This window comes from Bos taurus, chromosome 9 (genome assembly GCF_002263795.3).
Source record: "Bos taurus isolate L1 Dominette 01449 registration number 42190680 breed Hereford chromosome 9, ARS-UCD2.0, whole genome shotgun sequence".
NCBI classification, from domain to species: domain Eukaryota; kingdom Metazoa; phylum Chordata; class Mammalia; order Artiodactyla; family Bovidae; genus Bos; species Bos taurus.
In genome coordinates, this window is record NC_037336.1 from 39,752,684 (window position 1) to 39,771,987 (window position 19,304).

At 44.9% G+C, this 19,304-nt stretch overlaps 1 protein-coding gene across 2 annotated transcripts in view; it reads left to right on the forward strand.

Moving 5' to 3' along the window:
* The first annotated feature begins 410 nt into the window (after positions 1-410).
* SLC22A16 (solute carrier family 22 member 16) overlaps positions 411-19,304 on the forward strand; it is a 35,205-nt gene continuing 16,311 nt past the window's right edge. The window contains exons 1-4 of one of the 2 annotated variants that reach the window (NM_001076324.2): positions 411-526; positions 5,529-6,008; positions 9,699-9,816; positions 15,049-15,580. In NM_001076324.2, coding sequence (NP_001069792.2) covers positions 474-526; positions 5,529-6,008; positions 9,699-9,816; positions 15,049-15,580 — 1,183 coding nt within the window. In that variant the 5' untranslated portion in view covers positions 411-473. The remainder of the gene's footprint in view (positions 527-5,528; positions 6,009-9,698; positions 9,817-15,048; positions 15,581-19,304) is intronic. The other variant, XM_015472816.3, reaches the window with a different exon arrangement.

Consider the following 19,304-nt stretch of genomic DNA (forward strand, 5'->3'; position numbering starts at 1 on the left):
CTCTTGTAGGCCCCAAACGGGTGGACTTCTCTCAGAAAACGATGTTTGTGCCCAAGAGTGGAGTCTGCGTTCCCCACCTTGGGCTGCCGGGCGGACCACCCTTCCCAGGCACCGGCGCGCCTCTCGAGAGCGGCGACCGAAACAGACGCGGTGTTAAGGGTCTGATGGGGCGGCGGGGAGGGCGCGGGAAGTGGCGGGGCTGGGGATGGCGCACCGTGCCACCGCGGGCTCCGGGAGCACGGCGCGCCGCGCAAGAGGCTGCGGCGGCGGGGACTCGCTAGAGGGGAAGACAGAGGAACAGAGCCTGGCCCCGCGCGCGGCTCGAGCCCTTTGACGCGCGGGAGACGCCAAAGCCGGGGCGGGCGGGCCGGCGGGGGCCGGGCGGGGCGGGGCAGGGCACTGCTGTGCCCGCAGTCCCGGGCACTAGGCGAGCTTGGCGCGTCCCGCTTCGGAGCGTGGTGCACGGCGGCACCATGGGGTCCAGCAACTTGGAGCTGATTTTTGACAGCGTGGGGCACTTCGGCAGGTAGGGAGATGGGGTAGGGGTGGAGAGGGAGGACGGTGCCGGGGGACCCGGAGCCACGTGGGTGGAGGCGCCGGTGGGGTCTGTTTCTTTCCGTTGCGGTGGGGTTCTTGCGCGCGCAGAGCTCGCGATCCGAACACATCTCCCCACCCCTCCTTTCCGGGAAAAGTCCGGAGGCCTGGGTCTTGATTCTTGGCCCCGGACCAGGGCCAGCTCGAGATCCTCTCGAACTCTGGCGGCCGGACGCCCCCAGAGCGAGCCGCGGGCGCTGGGGGCTCGCTTCGGGAGTGGTGTGTGCGGGGTCCCCCGGCGCGCCCTCTGCCGGTGCCGGAGTCCGAAGCCCCGGCTGCAGAAGCCAGGTCACAGGAGGAACGCCTGTTCTTGGCAGCTCATTTCTCTTACCTGCCAAATGGGCTCCTCTTTCACTTCCCCAGACGGCTGCTGTCCCGCCCCAACCCGTGGTAGAGTCTCCTTCAGTGCCTGGCAGGTATTGAATTGCTCTAGGAACAACCGTTTAAAGTTTGTTCGTTCTTTTTCTGTGTGTGTGTGTGTGTGTTTTCGATTTATGGAAACCTAGTATGTGCCAACTACACTGCGGAATCTTACAAAGGGGTGGGGGTGAATCCTTATTTTAATGATTGGGAAACTGAGGCTGGGTCAAGGACCCACAGCTACTGCAGGGTGGGACCTAGGTTTGACCTTTGTATGATTGTCACCCTCTTTTCATTTGTCAAATTAATTAAAAAAAATTTAAAGTGTATTCATTCATTTATTTATTCATTCATTCTTGGAATACTACTTTGACCCAGAACGTTTTGGGAGAAGGGGTAGCTGGGCGAGGAGCCATAGAAAGTGTGGATCCAGAGGTTTGGGGCTCAGTCTGAATCCTGGCCTGCCACTCACTGCTAAGGTGACCCTGGGAATACTGTGTCTCAGTTTCCTATGCACAAAGTGAGAATTATAATCATTCCTGCCTTTAGCTCCCTTCCAGGCTCGTGATGAAGAGCTGATGCTGTGCTGTTCTCCAGGGTGAAAAGTTGCACAGATGTTGGTTATGATTCCCAGTGTCCACAAGAAAAGAGTGGTGAAGCAGGCTGGGAAGGGGCAGGAGGCCCCAACTCTCCCCTGCTTCCTCCTGATACCTGCATTATTGAATGTTCAGTTGGGCCCGGCTCTGTCCTAAGTTTTTTGTACATGTTACCTTCTTTTACCTTCACCGCAGCCCTTTGAGACTAGTGGTAATCACTCTCATTTTGCACATGAGGAAACCAGGTCTTGCACCTAAATCACAAATCTCTTAGTAGCAGAGCAGAATTCGATGTCATTGGATGTCCATTGGCCTCCGCAGCCCATGCTGTCAACTAGATGCTCTCCTGAGTGCAACCCTGGGATTCAGCCAGGTCCTTCATTTATTATCTCATCTTATCTTCCTTGAAGCAGAATAGCATAGGGATTACAAAATCAGCTCTGGGAATGGATGTCCAAGTTCCAATCCTGGCTTACCACGTATTAACTATATGGTCTTGTGCATTTGACTTACCACTTCCTCATCTGTAAAATGGGGGTAATGATAGTACTACACATGTTTGTTATAAGGACTCCACATGCAGCTCTCATTTCATCCTCATGATAACCTTAAGAGGTAGTAGTTACTAATACCATTCTTTCCCCATGTATTTTAGGGATTAATCACCATACTCAGGAGCTGTAACAAAGAGACCCCTCAATTGGATTTTGTTTCTGGTAACTGTCCAGGGCAGTTGTGCTCCATGGTGTCATCCAGGGACCCAAGTGGGTGAGGCAACTCCACCATCCACAGCATCTGGGGCCGCTGCTCCGTGTCCTCACCCACATGGTCAGATGTGGCTCCGTGTGGTGGGAGAAAGGGAGAATGGGTCTGGGGAGACAGCTCTTAGCCAGTCACAGTAGAGTATGCAAATCTTATCATTCTGTAAGTTATCAATAAATCATGACTATTATTGTTACCTGAGTCCCCTTTCTGGTAGGAAAGGTAGATTGGGAAAGCTACTTATAGGAAGGAAAAGGGTAACATGTCAATGCTTATAGCAAAAGGTGAAAATAGTGTGACCATATCATAGCAGCCCATATTTTCTCTGGCATTCACTCTCATTGGTCTCTTTATTGTCTATAAATAGAGAGGGAGGTTATCGTGTATTATTATCTAGTCTTAAGGAAACCTAGCGACAGTGTTAGGTAGAAAGCCCTAATTGTCTCTCATTTCTCACTGGTCATTTCCAAGGTGAGGAAACACTGTCCAAATCACCTTTAAAAGAGGAAAGCAGGACACCTAAGAAGAATTACGTGTTGTTCAATACAAAATACAAGTTTGTATTGAAGTTACAAACTCTCCACGGTTTAAGCCCCATGTCAGAGGGAATTGAGGAAACTGAGATTCAGGAATAGTGTTGAGGGAACTAAGAGCCTGGATCTTTGAGTTATCTTGGAATAAAGACAGAGAGAGTTTAAAATTTCAGAGTTGGAATGATGAGCCTGTGGCTGACTTAGATGTATGGATATAGGTGGTGGCTTTTTTTTTTTTTTTTTCAGTCAGTATATGACCCTTTACCCACTCCAGTGTTCTTGCCTGGAGAATCCCAGGGACGGCGGAGCCTGGTAGGCTGCCGTCTATGGGGTCGCACAGAGTCGGACATGACTGAAGTGACTTAGCAGCAGCATATGACCCTTTTAGGCTCTTTTTTGACTTCACCTTATGAACATCATAGTATCTAACACTTACACGTACATAAAGGGTAAGGATCTTGCCCAAAAGACCCAGGTGGTAAGTAACCGGAGACAAGCTTCAAACCTCGGTAGTCTGGTTCTGGAGTCCATACTGTTAACCACAGTGGTATAATACTAGTTATGTTTTACTGTGGGCTACCCAGGTAGTGCTAGTGTTAAAGAACCTGCCTGCCAATGTAGGAGACATAAGAGATGCAGGTTCAATCCCTAGGTGGGGAAGATACTGAAGGACGGTGTGGAAGCCCACTCCAGTATTCTTGCCTAGAGAATCCCCATGGACAGAGGAGCCTGGCAGGCTACGGTCCATGGGGTCACAAAGAGTTAGACACGACTGAAGCGATTTAGCACATACACAGGCATGTTCTATTATGTAGAATGATATCAATCTAGGACTGAATGTAATTTTCTTTACCTGTCACCCAGATAGCATAGGTCTGTTTCCTGGAGGTTCTGGTCATCTTTCTTTTACTTACCTCTGGTTTTCCTGTCTATTCTTTTTCCATTAGTGTTTCTCTTGGCTGTGGGCATAGTGATGTGTTGTGTCTAAGTCTGTTGTTCTGAAGGAGCCTTGGGCTGGGTAGACACTTGGTGGACAGCAATCTTTATAAAGGAGAACATGATTTGTTAGAATGCTAGACACCTAAGGAAGTAGGATTTTCTTTTTTTTAGGAAGTTATCCCTGTGACTTCCCTGGTGGCTCAGGTGGTAAAGAATCCTCCTGCAACGCAGGAGACCTGGGCTTGATCCCTGGGTCGGGAAAATCCCCTGGAGAAGGGAATGGCAACCCACTCTAGTACTCTTGCCTGGAAAATTCCATGGACAGAGGAGCCTTTTGGGCTACAGGTCACGGAGTCACAAAGAGTCAGACATGACCAAGAGACTAAGCAGAGCACATCCTTGTGACAGGAAAAGGGAAATTTGAACTGAAAGTGTGCTTAAGACCTTCTCAGCACCTGTGGGCGGGGCAGAGAAGACAGATCCTAGCTTCAGAGGCCTGCCAGGGGAGGCGCTCTATTGGGGGGACTGGGTGTGAATGGAGAACGTGAATAGAGAACTCGTGCAGCTCTGTGGAAAAAACTAGTGACTACCATGGGGTTCAGGCTGGCTGGGGAAGGAGTGAGGCCAGGAAGGTGGCAGTAAACTAGAGAAGCTGGTGGGCGCCAAAGGCTGGAGCTCTGAAGAGTGCCAGGGATGGGGCCAATGGGAGGGGCGTGGGAGCTGGGAGGATGGGAAGCTGTGGTCAGACAATGTGAGTTTTGCAGCAGGGGAGCCTCTCCAGGTGATGAGACTACTTAGGTACCAAACCTAAACACCTCCAGGGGCAGGCAGGTAAACTTCACACAAACAAAACAAACATCACACACAAAAAAAATCTGTCTGCTCTTTGTGGGGACTGTGTCGAGTTTGAGCACTGGAATTTGTGAAGTGGGGAGGAGTTGAAGTATAAAATTGTATGTCATATATGATGTATGTTACCTTCTCAGTCATATTCATAGGGTTGTCGTTATGGGATGCCTCTTAGGTCCCTAACAGGATTTGGTTGCAAATGGTGATTGCAGCCATGAAATTAAAAGATGCTTACTCCTTGGAAGGAAAGTTATGACCAACCTAGACAGCATATTAAAAAGCAGAGACATTACTTTGCCAACAAAGGTCCGTCTAGTCAAGGCTATGGTTTTTCCAGTGGTCATGTATGGATGTGAGAGTTGGACTTCGAAGAAAGCTGAGCACCGAAGAATTGATGCTTTCGAACTGTGGTGTTGGAGAAGACTCTTGAGAGTCCCTTGGACTGCAAGGAGATCCAACCACTCCATTCTAAAGGAGATCGGTCCTGGGTGTTCTTTGGAAGGAATGATGCTAAAGCTGAAACTCCAGTACTTTGGCCACCTCATGCGAAGAGTGGACTCATTGGAAAAGACTCTGATACTGGGAGGGATTGGGGGCAGGAGGAAAAGGGGATGACAGAGGATGAGATGGCTGGATGGCATCACTGACTCAATGGACGTGAGTTTGAGTGAACTCCGAGAGTTGGTGATGGACAGGGAAGCCTGGCATGCTGCGATTCATGGGGTCGCAAAGAGTCGGACACGACTGAGTGACTGAACTGAACTGAACTGAACTGATTCCTTTATTCAAGCTAAGCATAATGGAGACCCTTCTCCGTTTTTGCCTATGTGTGTGTGTGTGTTTTTAGCCCATAGGTCAGCTATAATAACTTGTTTCTTTTCCTCTCTCTTTGCAGATACCAAATATTCCTCTATTTTATATGTGCCTTCCAAAATATCTCTTGTGGTATCCACTACTTGGCTTCTGTGTTCTTGTCAGTGTCCCCCCAGCATACCTGTAGGCCCCCAGGCAATGTGAGTCAGGTTCTTTTCCAAGACCTCTCTACTTGGCAGTTGGAGGACATCTGGACCCAGTTCTCCGTAGGCCGTGAGGATCGCATTCTCGTGCAGCTGCAGGATGGGGCGATCTGGGAGCTTACCAGCTGTCAGAGGTTCCGGAGGGATGACCAGTCGAGCCTGGACTATGAGTACAGCGGCCAGAAGAGCAGCTTCCCTTGCTTGGATGGCTACATCTACGACAGAAGCAAGTGGCTCAGCACTGTGGTGACCCAGTGGGACCTGGTGTGTAACCGAGAGTGGTTTGGAAGGCTGATCCAGCCCACGTTTATGTTTGGAGTCCTGCTGGGAGCAGTGATCTTTGGCTACCTCTCCGACAGGTAACGTGAAGTCTTTTGTATTGTTTCATCCATCCATCAGTGTAGGGTTCGTTTTCTCATCTCATTGTCTTAGGGGACAGGGAATTATGTTCAAAACTTTAGTCATTTTCATACTTCCTATCTAAATACGTACTTCTTTGCTGATCTGGTATTTAGGGACACAAAATAACATTAAGGGGGTGGGTTCTGAAGACAGTCGGCCTGTGTTCTGCCATTAGCTGCGGACCTTGGCTCATTGCCTGACCTGCATTTCAGAATCTTGTGTGTAAGCTGGCAATGAAAATAACAATACTCGTCTCAGAGGGTTATTGCAAAATTAACACAGAAAAGTACCTTGGACATATAACCACTCAGTAGCTACTGGTTATTACTTTGAACATTTTTTCTTTAAATAGACTTGCTTTTTAGGAGGATAGTCTGGCCCTATGCAGTGATGTCTATGAAATTTTGTGATGTAGCAACCAAATTTTTAAAAAATATACTTTAAAATGAACATATAGCTCTTAAAATAAGGCAGAGTTCGTCTGTGTATGGACATGGACCACACTTTTAGTGCCTGTCCCAGAGCACAGAGATAAACTTATTTATTTGACACCATAGTTGTGAATTTTACAGGCATGTCCTGGGCACTGGGAACCTAAATACAACTGATTAGGTCGGAAATCCCTGCCCTCAGTGTGTGCTAGTCACATAGGACCAATAAACACGTCGAAAGAAAAATTACAGGGCTTTGTTGTGTCTGGGGCCATATTAGAAGTGAAGGCCATGGAGACAAGACTGCTGTTGCTAAGTCGCTTCAGTCGTGTCCAACTCTGTGTGACCCCGTAGACGGCAGCCCACCAGGCTCCACCGTCCCTGGGATTCTCCAGGCAAGAACGCTGGAGTGGGTTGCCATTTCCTTCTCCAATGCAGGAAAGTGAAAAGTGAAAGTGAAGTTGCTCAGTTGTGCCCGACTCTTAGCGACCCCATGGACTGCAACCCACCAGGCTCCTCCGTCCATGGGATTTTCCAGGCAAGAGTACTGGAGTGGGGTGCCATTGCCTTCTCCACTATGGAAGCCTAAAGGGAGGAGGACCCAGGTCTTTCCCCCCACCTCCCACATCCCCTTCAGGAGATGGGGTTTGAATAATGAAATTGCAACAGAAGTGGAGTCTATTAGTAAAATAGTTATTATTTGGTGACTGAAGTTACCATTTCAGTTTTTAAGAATCTTCTGCTTCATAAACTTCCTGGGAAGGATGGAAGTTGGGTTGTCAGTGGGGAGAGGAGCAAAACAGGAGTCGAGGAGATAGATACTCCCTTTTGGAAAGTCCATCGGTGGAGGAAATGCAAGATGCAAGGTGGCTACAGGAATGATGGGGATCCAGAGAAGGTTCTTGTCTTTGGCTAGAAGAGACTTCAACTGAAAGGGAGGAGTCAGAGGAGTAATTGGTAGAAGTAATTGGTAGAAGTAATTGGTAGAATAAGGCCTCAGAGGAGATGGGAAGAGACATGATCCAATACAAAGATTGCAGAATGTATTTGAAGAGAAAAGGGTGTGTGTCTCTGGACAGGAGGGAAGGAAAAAAGGCTGCAGGCAGCAGCAGGTCTTGTTGGCAGCTGGGAAGAGCAGGAAATTGCAGAGCTTTCTCTTTGATGTTCTCTGTTCTCTGCTCACCATCAAGAGAGTTGCTCATCTGTTACAGAGAACAAAAACGTTGTGGGTAGAAGAGGGATGGATGAAAATAGTTTAAAATGACATTCAGGGCTCAAATGAGATTGGGAAACCTTTATATGTAGGGCCAACAATCCCTGCTAGTGCTCGTGGGAGCAGAGCAGGCTGAGGCTGTGAATTTGACAGTTTCCAATTTGCTTACATACTCTCTGCCACAATGGGCAAACCTTTTGCTTGAAATCTCAGGACTGTATTCTTTTGCCTTAAAATGATCTGTCAGGGACTTCTTACAGGGAGAAAATATTTGCAAATCATATAGCTGAAGACAGTCCAGTATCTAGAATACATAAAATACTCTTATAACTCAACAATAAAAACACCAATAACCCAATTCAAAAATGGACAAATGATTTGGATGGATATTTTGCCAAAGAATGTATACAAATGGCCAATAAGCACATATAAAAATGTTCAACATCAATAACCATTAGGGAAATGTAAATCAATACTATAGTGAGATACCCCTGGTCACTAGAATGGCTGTAATCAAAAAGATAGTTAATAACAAGTGTTGTCAGTAACAAGTATGGATATGGAGAAATTGGTGGGATGGTAGAATTAGGGCAGCCACCCTGGAAAACAGTTTGGCAGCTCCTCAAAAATTAAACATAAAGTTAGCATATGACCCAGCAATTCCACCCCTAGGTACATATCCAGGAGAATTGAAAACATAACTTGACATAAAATCTTGTTCACAAATGTTCATGGCAGCATTATTCCTTATAGCCAAAAAAGGACAATGTCCAAATGTCCATCTAGGGATGAATAGATGAACAAAACGTGGTATAGCCATGCAATGGAATATTGTGTGTTAGTTGCTCAGTCGTGTCTGACTCGTTTGTGACCCCGTGGACTGTAGACCACCAGGCTTCTCTGTCCATGGAATTCTCCAGGCAAGAATACAGGAGTGGGTTGCCATTCCCTTCTCCAATGGAATGTTATGAGTCATAAAAAGGAATGAAGTACAGTAACATGGATGAACCTTGAAAGCATAATAAAATAAGCCAGGTCTTATAGTGTGCAATTCCATTTATATAGAATGTCCAGAAGAGGCAACTCTATAAAGACAGAAAGTAGATTGTGACTGTCAGGGGACAGAGGGAACAGAGAATAAGAAATGATGATTCCTGGGTGCACAGTTTCTTTTTGGAGGGATGAAAATGTCTTGGAACTAGATAGTGATGAGTTGCACAACTCTGTGAATCTACTAAAAAGCCACTGAATTGTATACTTTAAAACTGTGGTCCCCAGCCTTTTTGACATCAGGGACTGGTTTCATGGAAGACAGTTTTCCCATGGACCAGGGAAGGTGGGGGACGGTTTCAGGATGATTCAAGTGCATTATGTTTATTGTGCACTTTATTTCTATTCTAATGCTGCTGCCGATCTGATCTGACAGGAGGTACAGGTCTGCGGCCTGAAGGTTGGGGATCCCTGCTTTAAAAGACTGGATTTTATATCATGTGAATTACATCTCACTTTTTAAATCTGCAGGCATGTAATTGTTATTTGTTTGCTTTTTAAAGAAGGAAATACCCTTCCCAATTATGAAAATATAGGGCAAATAGGCAACTTATTCTACTAGCAGAATGTCGCTAGACTTCTGTTTTTAGAGGGACTTGTTAAGAGTTGCCTCCCCCTTGGTGGGCAGAGCCAGCCCAGCAGGGAAGATGACCCAGCAGGTAACAGAGCATGTCCTGACAGGGAAAGGACAGATCTTCCCTCTCCTTGGTCCTTTGGGGACCACCCAGAGTGATCGTGTGTGTATATTCGCAGCTCAGGTGGAGACTTGGCCACTGAAAAACTGGCCTTTTGAAAAAATTGTGTGTTAACTCATGATTTACCCAAAGTAAATAAGTCAAATACATAAGCTACTAAAAATATAGGTAAAATTTATCTTTCTTGAATTAGAGTGGATGTTTTAAACTGTTGCAGCCACACCTTGCTCCTTCCACTGTGTGATTCTTATTTTTCAGGGCAGGAAGACGACTTGTTTTGTGGGCCTCAAGCACCGGTGTATTTTTGTTTGGCATAGCGGCGGCATTCACATTTGATTATTACAGCTTCATAGTCGCACGCTTTCTTCTTGCTATCGTGAGTTGGGTTGTTGTTGGGGTTTCTGTTTGTTTGTTTGTTTTTGCCTCTTTAATTCCACTGCAGTATTTTTATATTAAACCTTAACTCTCTTAGTTGTGCTTATTGAGAATCTAGTGAGATAGAGATCAAGGACTAATCTTTGTTCACTGCCCAGGTCTTTCTGTAGAATATTAGTGCCCTAGAGAAGGCAATGGCACCCCACTCCAGTACTCTTGCCTGGAAAATCCCATGGATGGAGGAGCCTGGTAGGCTGCAGTCCATGGGGTCACTGAGGGTCAGACACGACTGAGCAACTTCACTTTCACTTTTCACTTTCACGCATTGGAGAAGGAAATGGCAACCCACTCCAGTGTTCTTGCCTGGAGAATCCCAGGGACGGGGGAGCCTGGTGGGCTGCCGTCTCTGGGGTTGCACAGAGTCGGACACGACTGAAGTGACTTAGCAGCAGCAGCAGCATGCTTAGAATGGAAGCTGTTAAATGAAAAAGTGTTGCTTAGCAGGCTGAAACATTTCATTTGACTCTGTGATCCACATTCTGTTCCTGACATGTGATCCACATTCCACCATTACTAGCAGCAGGGATCTGTGAGACATCACTTCCAGTTGGCATTTTACTGGGGATTCTGGCCAACTGTTGTTGTTGTTTAGTTGCTCAGTCGTGTTCAACTCTTTTGCAACTCCATGGACTATAGCCCACCAGACTCCTCTGTCCATGAGAATCCCATGGATTCTCCAGGCAAGAATACTGGAGTGGATTGCCATTTCCTCCTCCAGGGGATCTTCTTGACCTAGGGATCGAACCCTCGTCTCCTGCATTGGCAGGCGTATTTTTTACCTCTGAGCCACTAGGGAAGCCCATTCTAGCCAATACTGTAAGGCAAAAGATAGAGAAGAGACAGGGAAAACAAGAGGAAGAGAGGAAAGCACAAGGGGACAGAAAGAAAAAAAGTCATTGTTTATACTCACTACAAATAATAGCTACCAATTATTTTACTTCTGAGCAGTTATGTCAGTCTAAATGTATGCATGAACCAAACAGACAGTTAAGGCATATTGTTAAGAATGTCATTTGTATAATGTGCAGGAAGGGTGAAAACAAAGCTTCAGACCTTTTTGTTCTGGGGAACAGGAGAGGATAGTGGAAAGGGCATGTGTTTGAATTCCAGCATTGTCATATATTGGCTTCTCGGCTGTGTGACCTTGGGCAAATGCCTTATCCTCTTTGAACCTTAACTTCTGATCTGTAAACTGTAGAAAAGAATACCTATTTCACTGGGTTGTTACCAGGACTCACTTGAGATTCAGGGAAATGTCTGCAGTTCAGTACCTGGCATGGAGTAAAGCTGACTGTTGCTGGAAGTGGACCAGGGAGTTTCCACACTCAGCGAGGCTTCCGGACAGGCTCCACACTACCTCACAGCAGCAACAGCGATTCTCTTTGGAGGTCACTGTTCAAGGATAACAGAGTGAAGTTTTCTCTTCTGGAGGAGCTTGTGATCTTGCTGAACACAGAGCAGGGCATGCATCCCCTCTCACCGGAGCAGATGACCTAAGAGTGTGGGGAGAAGCCAAGGACTTCAACCTCAGAAGAAGAGGTCACTGTGCCCCCTCCAAGGGCAAGGTGGTATATTCTCTTTTGGAGTCCTCATCAACAGCTAGGAGGGGCCCCTAAGAAGCCACACTTAGATGGTCAAGGATAGAAGGATGCATTAAAAACAATTTAGGAGAATCGAAGGTGTTGTATCTTTAAAAAGTGTAATATTTTGGGGAATGCAGAGAGTTTTTAACACAAGAGATAACAACCAGCAGTTCTGTCTCCACTAAGGACAGAATAAGAGGAAATGACTCTGTAGCTGCAGGGTGAGGTTTGATAATAGACCTTCTGGTGGGAATGATTGTACAGCAGAGGCAAAGATAGGTCTTGAGAGAGTGTGGAGTCCTCTTTTGGAATAATTAAGAGAATAATTCTAAAATCTTCTTGGTCTTGCGAAATACCTTGAGTTGATTTCCAGAGCCAAGAAAATCAGACAGCCACCCATAGAATAAATACTTCTGTAAAATGTGGTATTAATTTTCTGTGGCTCTTTCCTTTGGTTTTTATGGGAAATATATTTGTGATGCAATTCTGATTAGGGAAGATGCAGGCAGATTCATTTACTCAGCATATTTATTGATCTACCTACAGTCATGCTAAGTAAACCTGACCAGGATGTTTCAATAACCCTATAGTGTAGCAGGAAGGCAAGATGCTGACGGACCATTGTAAAAAATCCATACAGTGTTGACAGTAAGGACCAGCAGTGGGGGGAGGGGCTCCACACAGTGGGGGATGGGATGGGGAGTCTAGAGAGTCAGGGTCTTTTTAGTCTGAGGGATAGGTGAGAGAAGAACCTTATAGGCAGAGGGAGTAGCAAGTGAGAAGGCCCAGAGATGTGAAGGAACTGAAGGTCTACATACCAGGAGAATAGAGAGGAGGTGAAATGCACGGTGAGGCTGAAGGAGAGAGAGCTGACTAGGCAGACCTTGTAAGATGACAAAGGGTTTGCCTGGTTTCCTAAAGGTAATGAGAATCCTCTGAAGGGGTTCGGTGAATTCAGTGGTGAAGTGGTCATTCTGACTGCTGTGTCGGAGGTGGGGTCAGGGTAGATGTGAGGAATTGAGTATTATTACTGGAGGTGACAGGTGCAAATGGGATCAAGGAGTCTTTCAGAATTATTCAGGCAGTTGTGCATAGATTGTTTGAACCCAGTGACAGAAGTAACTGGTAAAAGTGGGAGGGAACTCTGAAAGAACTGGCCTTGAAAAAAATATCTTGAGGACTGATGTTATAGCTTACCTTAGTGAGGAATTAAAGGGGAAATTTGTAGTGTTTGAAGGTTTAAATTTACCAAACCACTGGATTCTTCGATACGGGAAGCCTCATTATCAGGCTTCATTATCTGAGTCTTGCAATTACAAGGTTGCATGGGGAAATAAAAGCTCAAAATGTGCAACTGACCATTCATACAGTCATCCCTATCAAGCACCTCTCTGCTTACTGCTACTGGGCTAACCTCTTTCCAACTCTGATGCAAAATGAAATTGCAGATCTTACAAAAGATGCTAAGCTACAAAGAGTCTTTGAAAGCAGCGGGAGAAAACTGCCTGAATGCTATACAGATCCCTTGACCGACTGGGACCTGGTAGAGATAGACCAATTAACTTTTGAAGAAATGATATCCATAAAGATAATGACAAGACAAGCCTTCAAAAGAGTATGATTTGAATATCAAAGGATTAAGAGAGGACTTTGGGGAAGTCAGTGGTACCCCAGAATGATTTTTCAAAAATTAATTTTATGATTTAATTTATATTAATAAAAGTCAAATGTGAAATAATTTTGTAGAACTTCTAGTCCTTTCACCACCACCCTCCTCCACAAAAAAAATCCATTTGTTTCATTCTTTGTTTATTCCCTGAGTAGTCACATAGTGTTATTATAATCTGAATTTTGTTAAATTTAATATAGGCCTGCTTTTAAAATAAAGTTTTTCCTCCATTCTTTTTAATGTTCTAAAATGCATATTATATTATTTACCATCATAACTATTTTAAGTATTTACAGTTCAGTGATATTAAATACATTCATACTGTTGTACAACCATCCCCACCATCCAACTCCAGAATTCTTTTTGTCTTGCAAATCTGAAAGTCTATATTCATTAAACAGTAGCTCCCCATACTCCTTTCCCCCCCAGCCCCTAGCAACCACCATTCTACTTTCTGTCTCTGTGAATTTGACTACTCTAGATACTAGGCCTGATATAAATGGAATCATACAATATTTGTCTTTTTGTGATTGATTAGCTTATTTCACTTAGTGTAATGTCCTCAAAGTTAATTCATGTTGGAGCATATGTCAGAATATTCTTTTCTTAAAGCTAAATAATACTCCATTGTGTATTATCTATTCATCTGTTGATGGATTGCTGTTGATGGGAGCTTGGATTGCTTCCATATTTTAGCTACTGTGAATAAATAAGTGTAAAAATATTTCTTTGAGATCCCACTTTAAATTCTTTTGGGTATATTCCCGTGGGATTTCTGGATCATAAGGCAATTATATTTTTAGTTTTTTGAGGACTCTCCATACTGTTTTCCATAGTGGTTGTACCATTTTACATTTCTGCCAACAGTGCATAAGGGTTCTGATTTCTCCATATCCTCACCAACACTTACTTTATTTTATTTTATACTAGCCATCCTAATGTCCATGAGGTGGCATATCAAATCATGATTTTGATTTGCATTTAACCTAATGATTAGTGATGCTGAGCATCTTTTCATTGCTTAATGGCCATTCCTGTATTTTCTTTGGAGGAATCCAAGCCCATTGTTGAATTTGATTGTTTGTTTGGTTAGCAGATATTTGGTCCTATCCAAACCATCCATAAGACATTTGGTCCATGCCAAAAGGTAGTTGATATCTGATCTTATCCAAAACCATTTGGCTTGGACCAAATATACTTATAGGTCTTTTGGGTAGGACCAAATTTCCAGGACCTTTTGGTGTGGACTGAATGTTTTATGAATGTTTCTGACAGGACCAAATATCATGTAAGGTTTTGTTTTATTGTTGAGTTTTAGAAGTTCTCTGTGTATTCTGGATATTAGTCTCTTATCAGATATATGATTTGCACATCTCTTGTTCCATAAGTTGCCTTTTCACTCCACTGATAGTGTCTTTTGATGCAAAGACGTTTTGAATTTCCCCGAAGTCCAATTTGTCTGTTTTTTGTTGTTGTTGTTGTTGTTGCATGTCAAAATGAAATTTTAATCAAATCTTTTTTCTTCTCACTAATTACTATATAAATGGTTTTTTCCCATTTAGAATTTAGGATTTAATAAAAAAGGCTCTTCTATGTATAGATAAATTAATACACATATTTGCAGGGACCTGAGATGTAAATTCACACTGTAAAGGAAATGAAGCAAAAGGCAGTGTCTAACATTTATATCACACAAAACCACTCAAGCTTTGCCTTTTGCAGTAGACAGGGTGTGGGGAGATGAGAGGACACGTTTAAAGAAGAAGGATGGATTGGATTAAATTCCATTGTATGAATGTGATATGGGTTTCAGAAAACAAAGCTTTCTTTTCTTTCTGGTGTGATTTGTAGAGGGTCAAACTCCTTAGTAGTTATGTGTGTGACCTTAAATCTGGCCCACCCTCCCTGCTTTGTTTTGCAGTCTGGAAGTGGCTATCTCGTGGTGGTGTTTGTCTATGTGACAGAATTTGTCGGCATGAAGTCTCGGACGTGGGCGTCCATCCACTTGCATTCCTTTTTTGCTTTTGGAACCATGGTGGTGGCTTTGACGGGCTACTTCGTCAGGACCTGGTGGATCTATCAGATAGTCCTCTCCTCCGTGACTGTCCCCTTTGTCTTGTGCTGTTGGATGCTCCCAGAGACACCTTTTTGGCTTATCTCAGGGGGAAAATATGAAGAAGCACAAAAAGTAATTGATACGATGGCCAAGTGGAATAGGACGAGACCCTGTAAACTGTCAGAAATTTTGTCACTGGATCACGATGGTTCTGCTGGTAATAAGCCCTCTCAAGTTGAGAAGCACACCCTGTCAGAACTGTTTTATGACTGGAGTATTGGAACAAGGACACTTATTCTTTGGCTGATTTGGTTCACAGGGTGTTTGGGGTTCTACACCTTCTCCTTGAATTCTGTTCATTTGGGAGGCAGTGAATATTTAAATCTCTTCCTTATGGGTAAGTGGTTAAACTATATTAAGTGTAGCTGCGAAGTGAAATTTCTACCAAGTTTTGAGAGTGTTTCTGTTGTCTTTATTTCTACCAGGAACAACACTGCCGGCTATGTCATTATGGTCTTTTTTAGTATTTTGTGTGTGTGTGTGTGTGTGTGAGTAGCTCAGTCATGTCCAACTCTTTGCGACCCCATGGACTGTAGCCCTCCAGATACCTCTGTCCAGAATTTTCCAGGCAAGAATACTGGAGTGGGCAACCATTCCTTCTCCAGGAGATCTTCCTGACCCAGGGATTGAACCTAGGTCTCCTGCACTGCAGACAAATTCTTTACCATCTGAGACACCAGGGAAGCCCCTTTTAGTGTTACACAGGTATATATTTTCTTTTAAAAAAATGCAAAATTGAAGACTTGAGTCCCTCCTTCCTTTCCTGCCTCTTCTTGCTTACTTCCTTCCTTTAAGCCCATTGCCATCCCAGAACTGTAGTTCAGAGGTACCTTCTATAACCTTTGGCCTGTACTTTCAGATTTCTTTTTATGCATCTCCATACATTTGTACAGATAAATGTTTTATATTTTAACATAAATGAGATTATTCACTACATATTGTTCTTTGCAAGTTTCATTCCTTTTAAAATTCAACATGTCTTGGAGATCTTCTGGCATCTTTCTACCTTCTAATTTAGGAATTTTAGTCAGTAAAATAACCTAAACACATGCAACTGTAGTTTATGATGTCATGCTTCTTTTAATTCAGTGGCGGGTTAAAATAGCTCTGAAGCTGTGATAGCCTGAGCTGAGTGTGACTCCTAACCAAATTCACACCAGACATGAGAGAATTATCAGAAATGCATTTGTGCAGCTGGTTATTTCTGTGTAGGCTACTTGCATTTGATATCATCCCCAGAAAAGTTTGCTTTAAAATTGTTATACATAAATATCATCCTTTCTCATTAAAGTGCTCTGATGAGACACCTGTTTTTGTTGATTCTAGCACAAAGAAATTATAAGTCATTTTAAGAAAAAGAACTACTCTTTTTTGAGAGGGGACAGACCAACAAGTTTATAAAAAGAGCCCATCTTGACTTCAAACACATTTTATGAACAAGTGAACGCATTCTATGTGTCAGTTTGAGAAACAGGGATTGAACCCGGGTCTCCCGCATTGTAGGCAGACGCTTTCCCATCTGAGCCACCAGGGAAGCCCAGTATTTCTAGAACAGAGCAGCAAATGGTAGCAGAATCAGGTGGGGTGGGGTGTGACATCAGGAAGTTTAGGAATGCTGGGGTTTTAGATCTTTATGATATAGTCTGTTCAATTTGATGGAGATGTATCACTTCTCAAGGAAACAGGCAATCTCATAAATATAAAAATGTTTCCAAGACAAATAGCATTGTTTTATAGCCACTGGGCTTCCCCGATGGCTCAGGAGTGAAAAAACCTACCGACAATGCAGGAGACGGGGGTTTGATCCCTGGGTCGGGAAGATCCCCTGGAGGAGAGTATGGCAACCCACTCCAGTATTCTTGCCTGGAGAATCCCATGGACAGAGGAGCCTGGTGGGCTACAGTCTACGGGGTTGCAAAGAGTCAGACAGGACTGAAGTGACTGAGCACGCACATAGTCTCTACTGCCTTTGCCTTTTTCATGTCATGACCCTTGCCAGTAGCCCTCTGCTTGTCAAGCTCTTCTAGTCAGTACTTTTGTGCTGTGCAAACTTTGAAGAAGTTTTCAGCTCCTGAGATGGTCAGGGGATTTCAGTTCAGGTTTTGTGCTACTTGCAGGTGATGAATGCTACAGTAGCCTCAGGACACACGTTTGGGGTTATATGGAGATAGGATCAGAATGGGGTCTGAGTGATTAGAGAGATTATACATTATAAAAGTGAAGAAAATAATGGCACATTGTCCTAATCCCAGAAGGGTTCATTGGTTGCACCATTTCTAGCCCATAGTCAAGTCAAAAATATAGACGCGGCATCTCTACAACAACTCAAGAAGAATCAAGGTGAAATATACTTGACAAGGTCTCTTCAGCTTTCCCAGTAGCTGTGCAGCTTTGCTGCTGCTGCTGCTAAGTCGCTTCAGTCGTGTCCGACTCTGTGTGACCCCATAGACGGCAGCCCACCAGATTCCCCATCCCTGGGATTCTCCAGGCAAGAACTGGAGTGGGTTGCCATTTCCTTCTCCAAGGCATGAAAGTGAAAAGTGAAAGGGAAGTCGCTCAGTCGTGTCCGACTCTTAGCGACCTCATGGACTGCAGCCTACCAGGCTCCTCCGTCCATGGGATTTTCCAGGCAAGAGTGCTGGAGTGGGGTGCCATTGCCTAGGCTCCAGGAATTCAACTGGTGGCCTTGCACACAGTGCTGGAGAGAGGAGAGTCCTGAGTCAGACGTGGAGGGAATCACACATGAGGGAGGGAGGTGGCAGGAAAGGCTTGGCTCCCAAAGACCAGTCCCTGAGCTGTCACTTACTCATTTGGCTCAAGTCATTTAGTGTTGGGAGTGATTGAAGGTGGGAGGAGAAGGGGATGACAGAGGATGAGATGGTTGGATGGCATCACCAACTTAATGGACATGAGTTTGAGTAAGCTCCAGCAGTTGGTGATGGACAGGGAAGCCTGGCATGCTGCAGTCCATGGGGTCGCAAAGAGTTGGACAAAACTGAGCGACTGAACTTGGAGAAGGCAATGGCACCCCACTCCAGTACTCTTGCCTGGAAAATCCCATGGATGGAGGAGCCTGGAAGGCTGCAGTCCATGGGGTCGCTGAGGGTCGGACATGACTGAGCGACTTCACTTTCACTTTTCACTTTCATGCTTTGGAGAAGGAAATGACAACCCACTCCAGTGTTCTTGCCTGGAGAATCCCAGGGACGGGGCATCCTGGTGGGCTGCCGTCTCTGGGGTCACACAGAGTCGGACACGACTGAAGTGACTCAGCAGCAGCAGCAGCAGAGCGACTGAACTAAACTGACTAATTTAATGTTAGTTGGAAAGTGGAGGTGATAATCCAGGCCTATTCCTAGGAGGTTCTTTTGAGAATCATTGTTTTATTTGATCTTGAAAAGTCCTTAAAAAAAAAAAAAAAGCAGAGTAATAGATGAACCTACTGTTTGGTCCAGATGCACCAGACCTTACAGCAGGGTCTGTGAAGGGGAGGCATTTTCTCTGGAGTTGTTTATTTCTCATGTTAATGAAGAGAAGGTCAAGGCTATGGTTTTTCCAGTGGTTATGTATGGATGTGAGAGTTGGACTGCGAAGAAAGCTGAGCGCCGAAGAATTGATGCTTTCGAACTGTGGTGTTGGAGAAGACTCTTGAGAGTCCCTTGGACTGCAAGGAGATCCAACCAGTCCATCCTAAAGGAGATCAGTCCTGGGTGTTCCTTGGGAGGACTGATGCTGAAGCTGAAACTCCAGTACTTTGGCCATCTCATGTGAAGAGTTGACTCATTGGAAAAGACCCTGATGCTGGGAGGGATTGGGGGCAGGAGGAGAAGGGGACGACAGAGGATGAGATGGCTGGATGGCATCACTGACTCGATGGACGTGAGTCTCAGTGAACTCCGGGAGTTGGTGATGGACAGGGAGGCCTGGCATGCTGGGATTCATGGGGTCACAAAGAGTCGGACATGACTGAGCGACTGAACTGAACTGAACTGAATTGAAGAGAAGGGAGACTCATATCTCCAGAAGGGCTCAGAATGTTATTTTTTGTCTTTGCCCAGCCT